The sequence below is a fragment of the Hyperolius riggenbachi genome, chromosome 2, assembly GCF_040937935.1.
Source record: "Hyperolius riggenbachi isolate aHypRig1 chromosome 2, aHypRig1.pri, whole genome shotgun sequence".
Taxonomy (NCBI): domain Eukaryota; kingdom Metazoa; phylum Chordata; class Amphibia; order Anura; family Hyperoliidae; genus Hyperolius; species Hyperolius riggenbachi.
This window is the reverse complement of record NC_090647.1, coordinates 6,150,877-6,163,805: the sequence shown is the minus strand read 5'-3', so window position 1 is coordinate 6,163,805 and position 12,929 is coordinate 6,150,877. Positions and strand designations below refer to the sequence as shown.

At 42.3% G+C, this 12,929-nt stretch overlaps 1 protein-coding gene across 1 annotated transcript; it reads left to right on the top strand.

Moving 5' to 3' along the window:
- The first annotated feature begins 763 nt into the window (after nucleotides 1-763).
- Nucleotides 764-8,768, top strand: LOC137542139 (uromodulin-like). Its single transcript, XM_068263833.1, has 4 exons — nucleotides 764-875; nucleotides 1,184-1,910; nucleotides 4,038-4,246; nucleotides 8,644-8,768. Exons 1-4 carry the CDS (start codon nucleotides 764-766, stop codon nucleotides 8,766-8,768), a joined length of 1,173 nt encoding a protein of 390 aa, XP_068119934.1.
- The last annotated feature ends 4,161 nt before the right edge of the window (nucleotides 8,769-12,929 follow it).

Sequence of the window (12,929 nt, the reverse complement as noted above, 5' to 3'; positions counted from 1 at the left end):
GGATAGCTGTCTCACTCCTGCTCATACCCCCATCGCTAATCTCCCACCTGCTGCCAGTTCTAGGGGTTGCAGGTTAGAATTGCAGATGGAGGGAGACGGAGGAGGAGAGGAGAACACCGGCTGGTAAATGTATATTCGCACTAAAAGATGCACCAAATTCCCCCTCCCACCACAGTTTTAAGAACAAGTGCATCTTAAAGTCCGAAGAATATGGTAAATAGTTTCCTGGTTTGGTCATTGCTTCCAATTAAAAACCGGAAGTGACGTGATGTATGGGCGGAAATGATGCATTTGGGTCACTATGTTGGCGGAAGCAGGACGCTCGCAGCTAAATTGCACAAATCCGATTAAAGTGCGGAAATCCACTCAAAATGTAAAAGAAGCATCTGCAAATTTGCCATTAAGTGATGTCCATGTCACTTGAGGTCAGAAGCCACTTCCGTCCCCTACTAAAGAACTTAACCTCTGCTGATGGATTCAGCATATGAAGCACACAGGGCTGCCGCTGCCATTGAGGCCCCAGAGCCCAAGACCCCGTCCACTTGACGGTCCCCCACTCTGTCAGACCCTCCAGGTGGTCTCCCGCTGACTGCTCCCCATGGCCCCCGCATGTTCTGTAACTGAACTGCATTGTAATAACTCATCTCTCCTAGGAGCTGTTCTGTTCCGCTCTCCATCTTCAGCCATGCTGCCTGTGTCTTCTCCATTGCATACATGTTATGTGTAAAAACCACGTGTCGGGCATACAGAAGAGGCAGGCAGCATGACTGAAGACAGAGATCGGGGCGGAGCAGCTGCCAGGAGAGATGAGACATTACAGGACAGCTCAGCTACGGAACATGCGGGGGCCATGGGAAGCAGTCAGCGGGAGACCAGTCAGACCACCAGGGGGGTCCGGCACAGCGGGTCCACAGAGCTGACTTGCTTGGCAGGGGCCTCCAAGTTACTTTTGCTCAGGGGCCCCAGCGTGGCTTACACCGGCCCTTGAGCACAATGTTTCCACTATATATCTCAATGTGGACATGACTTGCACATTTAATTCAATTTATAAGACCTAATTCAAATTATAGATGACTAATATTTATAGATATTGATTGGATCTATTTTGTTATTACTGAAATGTATTCATTTTATTTTCTATCACGTACTGGAGGTTAATGTCTTTTATTCTGGATTTGAACAGATGCCAAAGCCTGCAGTGATTGCAACTCTACAACAACCGCCAACTGTGCTGCCAAGTCAGGCTACGTGTCGTGTTCCTGCAAGCCTGGATATGTGGGCGATGGTTGGAACTGCACAATCATGGAGTTCTGTGACACCAGTCCATGCTGTCCTGATGGCTACAGCTGGGATAATAAGCAAAAGCTATGTGTGGACATCGATGAGTGTGCAAGCCCTACACTGAACAAGTGTTCTCCAACAGACACCTGTGTCAACCAGAACGGCACCTACTTGTGTAATATAAACAGGAATTCCCCATGTGGTAGATCAGAAGACAGCCACTGCACCAGTGAACATGACTGTCTGAGGATCAGTGGGGAAGCTCAGTGTGCGGACCCTTGTTATAACTACCAGCAGGTCAATGGAGCCAACCGGCTGGCCAACATCTCCTCTACCGGAAGATTCCCCACTGACCGCAACCTCTTTGGTTGGTACCGTTATGTTGGCACTGGATCCAGCCTGAAGGAAGGGTGTGTGGGACCTCTGAAGTGTGGATCCCTGGAACCATACACTCTAGGAGGAAGCCACCCAAAGATTGGAGATGGGATCCAGATGGTGCCTCTGCTGATTAACAGTGTGGCCTCCGGATGTTACAATGGGCCAAATATTTCAGTAAAAGCCTGTCCTGGGGGACATTACGTCTACAAGTTCTGTGGATCCCTCAAATTTGATGTTTACTGCACAGGTGAGTCATTGTACTGTACAGGTCAGTCACTGTACTGCACAGGTGGGTCACTATACTGCACAGGTGAGTCACTATACTGTACAGGTGAGTCACTATACTGCACAGGTGAGTCATTGTACTGCACAGATGAGTCACTATACTGCACAGGTGAGTCACTGTACTGCACAGATGAGTCACTATACTGCACAGATGAGTCACTATACTGCACAGGTGAGTCATTGTACTGCACAGATGAGTCACTATACTGCACAGGTGAGTCACTGTACTGCTGCATCACCACAACATCACCCGCGTCGCCTTGTGCTCCCTCATTCGTTTCACAATGTTGTTGCTCCACAGGACCTCTGACCTCTTGAGAAACTTAGAACATCCTATTATCATTGAGATGGTTTACAGTAAATGAATTATATGCTAAAGGTGGATGACAAAAATATTCTTACTACCGCTTGCATTGAATATTTAGGAACATCTGAGAAAATATTATTTGCTTAATAATTTGTAATGCGGAGTAAATAATCTACATCATTTTGACATTCTGCATAGAAAACATATGAAACTATTAGTTTCTAAACATTTTCTTGCTGCAATTTGAGATGTTTTCATATTTTTGGTTGAGAAATGCTGAAAATTATATATCTTTTTTTTTTTTCTATGAATATTTTCTCTAAAAAACAAAAACCAAGTAAATTACAAATATAATTAAATGGTATCAAAAGAAAGCCCCATTTGTTATGAAAAAAAAAAAACAAGACTGAGGCTGGTTGCACACCTAATAATTGCAGCAACGCACCACGGTGCGGCATCATATTCATAGGCCCGCCCCCAGCTCAGTGACATACCCCTTGCTGGACAGGAAGTATGTCACTGGGATACCCATCAGTCTGTGTGTCGCACCGCGCTCCCGACCTGCACACATACTGCATCGCCCATTGACTTTGTGTCGTCATTGCGGCAATTTGGATACTTCTGGCGCATCCTGTCCAGGGCCGGCGCTACCATAGAGGCAAAGGAGGCAATTGCCCCAGGGCCCCAGAGCTTGTAGGGGCCCCCAGTGGCTACAAGAGGAAAACAATTTTTTTTCAAATCGGCCTTATAGTTTTTGAGAAAATCGATTTTACAGTTTCAAAGGAAAAAAAAATACACATTTAAATACCTGCCGACTTTAATGGTTAATAGAAAATCCACCTTAAATGCTAGAAACCTTAAATTTGCAGGATATGTTAAGGAGATCATTGGGAATAAGAGGAAAAAACTATTTTTCAAAAAGACCTTATAGTTTTTGAGAAAATCAATTTTAAAATTTCGAAGGAAAAAAGTATACTTTTAAATGCGGAAAATGTCACTTTTAGTAGCAAACCTAACGGTAGTGTAATTTTACATGTATCAATAGAAAGAGCAATAAATTTCCTGACGGGGCTTCCAGGGGGTCCATACGCAGCCGCAGCGCTTTGGCCAGGGATCACTATACAGCCGCAATATGGCTGTATGAAGATCCCTGGCATTTTTTCCTATTTTCACATTTTTTTATGTTTAGAATGTGGGAATTTAAAAAAAAAATTATGTGGGGTCCCCCCTCCTGAAACTTTTTAACCCCTTGTCCCCCATGCAGGCTGGGGTGGCAAGAATGTGGAGCTCCGACCGATTGGGGCTTCACACCCTGACTATACCAGCTGCAAAAAAGGTCCCTTAATGCCGATTTTTGTTCCGGGCTATCTGTTGGGGGAGGGGCCCCAGGTTTATTTTGCCCTGGGGCCCCATTGTTGCTTAAACCGGACCCTGATCCTGTCACATTGCGGGAAGTGCGCAAGTCTCACGGCGGGAATGTGGTGGGTGAAGAGTAATGCAGGGTGACGCAGCGTGCAAGTGTGCAAAGGGCCGAAATTAAATTGCCAGAGATGTTTCAACTCAAGTAGAGGCATTGCAGAAGTTTGAAAATTGTCTCGGTCTTTAAGAATTTTTCATAATTATTTTTTTCAGATCCTGTTATTAACATCTTGACTACAAGTACAAGTACAAGAAGACTCCCTGTGGTATCTACAGCTACTCCAACAACAACTAGCACAACTACAACACCAACCACAACACCAACCACTACAACAACCACTCCAACTACAACACCAACCACTACAAGAACAACCACTCCAACTACAACAACTACCACAACACCAACCACAACACCAACCACTACAACAACCACTACAACAACCACTCCAACTACAACACCAACTACTCCAACTACAACAACTACCACAACACCAACCACTACAACAACCACTCCAACTACAACTTCTACAACTACAAGCACAACCACAAAAGCTGATGAAGACACATGCACAAAATGTAAGTCTGGAACCAGTACAGCTAATAATACACAACACACAAATCTCACCAGTTATCTCACCTTGTTGTTCCCTCAACTAATAAAGGTGGCCAAACATCAGGCGACTTGGTGGCCGATCGACCATCAAATTTTGATTATTATACTTATAAAAATAATAATTCGGGCCAAATTTGGTTGCATTAATTGATAAGAAACGCTGTAAGATCTCAGGCCATGGCAGTTGGTTGGGTGCCGGTGTTAACGGCAAGTGATATCAGAATGAGAGAAGACACTCCCGGCGCTGGTTATGTATGTATAAATGTGTATGTACATGTATATGTATGTGCATTTATACATTACCTGTCCTGTGTCATGCTGCCCACCCTCTCCCGAATCCGCTGCTGTCCGTTATATCTCCTATACATGCTGGCAGCGTATAAGATATACATACACACTTATACATAGGGGAATAGCGGCAAGGTGGTGAAAGTGGCAGGAGCGGCGGGCTCCCCCGATTCCTGAGAGATTACATGCTGAAATTGATCGAGTATTGGCCTGCAGTGTATGGGCAGCTGACAAATCAATCTCTAATCAGATTCAATCAGAGAGAGATTTGTCTCTTGGTTGAATCTGCCCATGATCACTAGATGTATGGCTACCTTAAAGGAATCATTGGGCTATTTATCCTACCGACATCTACCTACTTGGGGCTTCTTCCAGCCCCTTGCAGCGGAAATGTCCCATGCCACAGCTCCGCTCTCAGCTGCCGGCTGGGCATTTCAGTGTAAAGCTGCTGTAACCTGATCTTACTGCGCTCACTTGTTTACAAAGCAAGCTAGATATGACAGTGCAGTTTCTAGGAGAAGGGAGGAAATGACATTAGAATTGGCTTCAGTAAGAGGGAGCCAAGATGGCAAATGCCAGGAACAGAATTATCTTTATTTACTATATAAAATTTGCAGAAATAAAAACATGAACAGTACAAAACATCTATTATGTTAGATAAGTAGTTATCTACTTATATATGTGTTTTTTTCCTGGCATGGTATGGCTGTCCCTGTTGCTTTCATGTAAAAATGCTGTGTGCAGGTACTGCACAGCAATTATAATGGTACTAAAAAAACAAATATTAAAGGGCGCTGCTATCAATATAACTCACACAATCTACACGATATGAAGTCTAATATATGTACACTTCCTCCTGCTGCCCTTCCCTCAGGATCTGGGATATCCGCTTCCAAACAACCGAATATAAAATCTATAGACAGTGGCGCTGGACTTATTTTGTTTTTATTCAATAAAATCACTGTATATCCAAAAGAGTGAAGGTACTTCAGTATCAGTTTTAACCACTTTACCCCCACGCGTACGAATTTCTCCATCCCTTTTTCCATCCTTTAACCCCCAGGGACGGAGAAATCCGTACTTTCTGCACTCCCGCTGCTGCCCGCGCTCCCGCTCGCTCTAGCGCGCACTCCCGCTTGTAAACACGCCGCCGGCTGCTCGCCCGGAGATCAATGAATGGTAAAATCCATTCCCGTTCGTTGATCCTTAGATCAACGAACGGGAATGGATTTTCCCTTTCATTGATCTCCGGGCGAGCGGCCGGCGGCGTGTTTACGAGCGGGAGTGCACGCTAGAGCGAGCGGGAGCGCGGGCAGCAGCGGGAGCGCGGAGAGTATTTCTCCGTCCCCGCAATGATCCGCTGCTTCTCCGCTAAACAGCGCAATCATTGTGAAAAAAACCCCGTTCCCAGCCTCCTAGTACTTCCTCCAAGCGTCCAGAAGGACGCTTGGAGGTTGCATTAAACAAAAAGTTACTGTTTCCATCTTATGGCCAAATAGTAAAACTACACCCTAAAGCATTTTTCACATACAAATACATTACTTATACAAAACAAATTAACTCATTACCTCCCACACTCCCCAATTTTTTTTTTTTTTTTGTAATTAAAAAAAAATTAAAAAATGTACAATTAAAAAAAATACATAAATAGTTACCTTAGGGACTAAACTTTTTAAATATTTATGTCAAGAGGGTATAACACTGTTACTTTATAAACTATGGGCTTGTAATTAGGGATGGACGCAAAACTGAAAAAAATGCACCTTTATTTCCAAATAAAATATTGGCGCCAAACATTGTGATAGGGACATAATTTAAACGGTTTTATAACTGGGACAAATGGGCAAATACATTTCATGGGTTTTAATTACAGTAGCATGCTTTATTTAAAAACTATAATGGCCGAAAACTGAAAAATAATGCATTTCTTCCCACATTTTTCCTATTTTACCATTAAAACATATTTAGAATAAAATAATTCTTGGCATAATGTCCCACCTAAAGAAAGCCTAATTGGTGGTGGAAAAAACAAGATATAGTTCATTTAATTGTGATAAGTAATGATAAAGTTATAGACGAATGAATGGAAGGAGTGCTGAAAGGTGAAAATTGCTCTGGTGCTCAAGGTGTAAAACCCCTCAGTGGTGAAGTGGTTAATATCAGTTGGCTTCTAAAGTCATAAAAACATCAAAATAATGAATAAATTATAAAAATAAAAAAAGAAAATAAAAATGAAATTAAAATGAAAATAAGAGTCAAATCGATAACACCAGTTAAGCACCAGGGCATTAAAAGAATGTTTGTATGACCCCGCAATCCTTAGCAGCAATATTGTTACCAGTTTGTTGACATATCACAATATGCCCATAAACTCATACAACCACCATACACACTACTCTCACCGGAGCCACCTGATTCCCTTCAGTGAGCGTTCACTGCCCAGTATGAGCTTCTGATACGTCCGGAACTTATAGTCCTGCAAGATTTGAATGACTCACAAATCTAGCAGCTTTGTAGGGTAAACCTTCTGATGCGGTCCCCCACCAGCGGCCTTGCACCTCGTTCCCGATTCATCGTCCGTAGACAGTCGTCCTCCATGCCGCGGCTGCTGTACGCATAAACCTCACAGTCATTAACCGGCTGGATTCGCCAGGGAGATATGACTTCCGGGCAAGTTGCTCTCTGGGAGTGATGTCACTTCCCCATGGACTCCCTGCGTTCCACTCACAGCCGCTTGTCTCCAGGCCTGTGTATGTTGGCTGTGGGGTGCACAATTGGATGAGAGTTGGTGGGAACAACTATACTCTTTGTTCGGGTGCCTCTAGATCGACATGTTTTGATGGCTATTCAACCATCCTTCTCAGGATCAAATCACCAGATTGCTTCCACTTCCTGCCTTAAATACTTATTGGAACTGCAGAGCATTCCTACTCTCCTCCTCTTAAAGGGGAACACACTTTTTCACTTTTGCCTCAACATTGCCCCATATACATCTCAAAGGAATATGTCTCATCATTGTTGGTCTTCTCTCCCTTATTATGTCAGTTATTTGTCTATATATTAGTTGTTATAAAGGTCTCTTTACTTTAGTTTCCAGCATAGCTCAAAACACTTTTTTCCTCTTTTCACTCTATGTTTGCATCCATTCTAACCATACAAAAAACCCTCTTCTTCCCACTCTACTTATTTCAATAGCATATCTCCTCAAGCTGACCCCTTCTTTCTCATGACAGCAGCTCCTTCTGGGGAAACAGGTGGTTCTCCAATCAGGTGGCTCCCATTCACTCTATCTCAGAAAGCCGAACATCTCCCACTCTACATTTAAACCTCTCGGCAAAATGGTGTTCAAATTAAAGATCCATTGGCATTCTTTTCTGGACATCTTTGCTATGTAGTCCCCACCTCTTGGATCTCTCTGGATTATTTCAAGGCCAAAATATATTACATGTTCTATTTTACATTCGTGGTATAAAGGAAACGTAAAATGTTTAGAAAGAGGGCGTTCCTCCCAAACCTTGAGGATGTTGTTCAGATGTTCACCTATCCTCCAGCTTAATCCCCTTTTGGTATGTCCCACGTATTTTATGCCACATGGGCATACAAGGCAGTAAATAACACCCTTTGTGTCACAAGTGATCAGCTCTTTAATTCTATATGTCTCACTCCCTCCACCCACTTCAGTTAATTGCTATAACCTCTAGTTGTATTACAATTATGACACCTCCCACATCTAACAAACCCACCTCCTGCTCTTCTTTGGGTCATCCCTCCCCCATTTACTGCAGTAGCCACCTTAAGTCCAATAATACTAGACTTTCTGTGGATAAAGGATGGATATTCTGAGAGTATCTCCCTCAGTATCTTATCCCCATGTAAAATCTCCCAGTGTTTTCTAATGATTGCCTTTACTTGTCCCACCTGGGGATTATAGCTCAAGTTTCATCTCATTGAGAAATCTCCCCCTTCCTTCTTCACTCTCTTCTCCAAAAGATCCCTCCGTTCCACCTTTTCTACTTCTAGTTTGGCTTTTTCTATAATACCTTCTCTATATCCCTTTTCTCTGAATGTTCAGACATTACTTCTACTTCCTTTCTATACTCCACCACCTCAGCACAGTCCCGTTTTAACCTCATGAACTGGTCCTTTGGGACATTATCCAGCCATGCTGGTAAATGGCACCTACAGGCCAGGATATAACCGTTAGTCACCGGATGAGGACGTTGATGCAATATAGAGTTTTATGAGACTCAGATATCACAAAGTTAGATCACAGTTGGACTACCCCCACTGAAGGGAATCAGGTGGCTCTGGTGTGGTTTTGATTCACAAAAGCTTGATAACTCAGTTATCATGCCTAAAAGCTAACTAACTAAAGTGCTAAGTAGTTTGCATGTGCTAACTAGGGTGCCAAGTAGTTTGCACATGCAAACTAGGGTGCTAAGTAGTTTGCATGTGCTAACTACTTAGCACCCTAGTTTGCACGTGCAAAGTCTTGAAATCAATGGAGATTTGCCAGCACAGTAAACTAGAGTATGTTAATGTAATTATGAATGGTGGTTACATTAACATGGGCTCGATTGGCTAAAGCATGATAACTCAGTTATCAGGTGTAAAGGCTTTGCACGTGCTAACTTGAGTGTAAAGGCTCTGCACGTGCTAACTTGAGTGTAAAGGCTTTGCACGTGCTAACTTGAGTGTAAAGGCTTTGCACGTGCTAACTTGAGTGTAAAGGCTTTGCACGTGCTAACTTGAGTGTAAAGGCTTTGCATGTGCTAACTTGAGTGTAAAGGCTTTGCATGTGCTAACTTGAGTGTTAAGGCTTTGCATGTGCTAACTTGAGTGTTAAGGCTTTGCATGTGCTAACTCGAGTGTAAAGGCTTTGCATGCGCTAACTCGAGTGTAAAGGCTTTGCATGCGCTAACCCGAGTGTAAAGGCTTTGCATGCGCTAACTCGAGTGTAAAGGCTTTGCATGTGCTAACTCGAGTGTAAAGGCTTTGCATGTGCTAACTCGAGTGTAAAGCCTTTGCATGTGCTAACTCGAGTGTAAAGGCTTTGCATGCGCTAACTCGAGTGTAAAGGCTTTGCATGTGCTAACTCGAGTGTTAAGGCTTTGCACGTGTAAACTTAGGTGCTAAGTAGTTTGCACGTGCAAAGCGGATTTTCACTGCCGTGCTAACACTTAGCACCCTTTAGTGACTCCAGCCCCTAGTGCTTAACTGTTGTTATCGATTTCACTCTTATTTTAATTTCATTTTCATTTTTATTTTCATTTTTTTTTATACACGCTTTTATTGAAAAGATTTGCAAATAAACATTTTAAGGATTGTCAATATTGTAAATACAAATATAACCAATCTAATTGCAATTACAGAGGAGAATTAGTGTGTCAATATAGTTAAGGATCATTAGTACATTTACCAAAGTAATAAGTAACATAAAATAACGAAATATGTCAACATGACATATAACTTATTCAAAACCTAGGCTGGCATTGTTTAAAAACAAAGATCATGCATAGAATATAGAATATAGATCTACAGCAGCTATAGTATATTCAAACGTCATTACATAGTGACCGTAAGAGGTGACAGAGTCCATTTACCCCACACTTGAACATATTTGCCAGGGCAGTTCCTATGCTGATAAACCAGCTTAATATAAGGCAAAATTTTGTTAACTTGACTCACCCACTCAGTAATAGAAGGGATTTGTGGTGATATCCAACAAGTTGTGATAACTTTTCGGGCATACAAAAGGGATTCGTGGAGCAAGGTGCATTCAAATTTAGTGTACTGGTGTTGTGGCAAGACAGCAAATAAACAAATCTTGGGGCAGAGAGTTATTTGTTTCCCTACTATCTCTGCTAGTAGCTGTACTACTTGTTGCCAGTAGGATTTAATCGAGGGACATTCCCACAGCATATGCCAAAAATCAGCCGATGGAGATGTACACTTGGGGCAGGCCGGAGAGTAATTGGGCTTGATTTTGGATAATCGTAAGGGAGTGAAATATGCTTGTCTAATAAGATAGAACTGTATTAGTTTACCATTTGCAGATATAGAGGCATATACATGTGATTCAAGAATATCCTCCCATTCCTCATCATCCACATCAGTAAGGAAGCAGTCCCACTTAGACCTAAGAAGGTCAGTATCTTTGTCTGCTATTGCTGTGATAAGGGAAGTGTATAGCATGGAGATGAGTCCGCCCATCCCTTGAGTACAGAGTATACCTATAACAGGGAATTCTGAGAAGGTAATAGCGGCACTACCAAATTGGGAGTGCCAGCAATTACTTAATTGTAGATATTTATAGAAAAAGGAGTTAGGCAGGTTATAGGTGGTTTTAAACTGATCAAATGATCTAAAGATGCCTTGGTCTACTACTTGTTTAAATAGAGTGACTCCAACCTTCTGCCACTCTAGGGCACCATGAAAGGAAGCTAAATGGGGAAACTTAGTGTTAGACCATAGGGGAGTTTCACCAAGCAGGCCATCCATACCATGGATACGTTTGGACTCTACCCAGACCCTGACCGCTAGCCTATGGATTGATGTACCATTCCCTATTAGCTGAGTTTTAGGGGCCTCCAAAAATGCCAATAAATTATCATTCTTAACATATTTAGCCAAAAGCTGCTCAGATATGGGGCGTTCAAAATGTTCATATACCCACTTATTTATATAACGAAGCTGACCTGCTAAGTAATAAAGATAGAAGTTCGGAAGCGCCAGTCCTGCGGATTGCTTAGGTGCTTGTAGGGATTGGAGGCTCTACCCTTACCCCAAACAAATGAGGTTATTAAGGAATTTAACTCAGTGAAAAACTTTTTAGGAACCAGTACATGCACATGTTCCAGGGTATATAGTAGTTTAGGCAGAATAATTATCTTAATTAAATTAATTCGCCCTATTACATTTAAAGGGAAGAGGCACCATTTATCAAATTTCTCGCGAACAAAGAATAACAGAGGTTCAATATTTAAGCGAAGAAATTCAGATTTATCTGCAACTACATAGATACCAAGGTATTTGAAACTTTGAACCACTTGTAATTGTAAATGTAGAGATGGATGTTTAATATAGCGAGAGTCAAGTGGCAGTATAACCGATTTTTGCCAGTTTATACACAACCCTGAGTACTTAGAGAAGGATTGTATCGTTGTAAATACTTGTTGCAGCGAATCATCAGTATCTTGTAGGTATAATATTAAATCAATGGCATATAGAGCCAGGGTATCAACAAGAGATCCTATTCGCAGTCCATGCATGGATGGGTTGGATCTTAAACGAACAGCTAAGACTTCCATCACCAAGGAAAACAAGTACGGAGATATAGGGCACCCCTGCCTTGTTCCCCTGGTGAGGGAAAAGGGAGAGGACATATGGCCATTGACATTTATAGTTGCTTGTGGCGCGGCATAAAGTAGTTTCATCCAGGAGATAAACTTAGGGCCAAATTTGAAACGTTCAAGGGTCTGCCAAAGCAATTGCCATTCAACTGTGTCAAATGCCTTGGCAGTATCCAGTGAGACCAAAGCTCTATCCCCAACTACGTCATGGTCAATTACTAAATGTGTTAATGTTTTCCTGATATTACTAGACGTGGATTTACCAGGCATAAATCCACACTGGTCTGGGTGTATTAATTCCAAGATAACATTTTGAAGTCTGTTAGAAAGCAGTTTGGCTAATACCTTATAGTCACTGTTAAAGAGAATCTGTATTGTTAAAATCGCACAAAAGTAAACATACCAGTGCGTTAGGGGACATCTCCTATTACCCTCTGTCACAATTTCGCCGCTCCCCGCCGCATTAAAAGTGGTTAAAAACAGTTTTAAAAAGTTTGTTTATAAACAAACAAAATGGCCACCAAAACAGGAAGTAGGTTGATGTACAGTATGTCCACACATAGAAAATACAACCATACACAAGCAGGCTGTATACACCCTTCCTTTTGAATCTCAAGAGATCATTTGTGTGTTTCTTCCCCCCTGCATCTCTCATGCACTGAAGTTTCAGGCTGCTCTTTTCTTCCTGCAAACAGCTTTGCCCTTGTCTGTAATTCCTCACTATGTGAAAGCCCAGCCAGCTCAGAGGACGATTTATCCAGCTTGTAAAAGATAAGAGAGCAGAGAGAAGCTGCACTAATCTAAATATCACACAGGCAGTGTGTATAGAGGGGCCTGGAAGGGGGAGTTCATATCAGAACCACAACACTGAAGAACTTGGCAGCCTTCCAGACACAGGCCGACAAGTCTGACAGGGGAAAGATACATTGATTTATTACACAGACTGTGCAAGCAGAAAGTGCTGCAGGAAGCCAGAACACATTAGAATAGCTTTTGGAACTTGTAG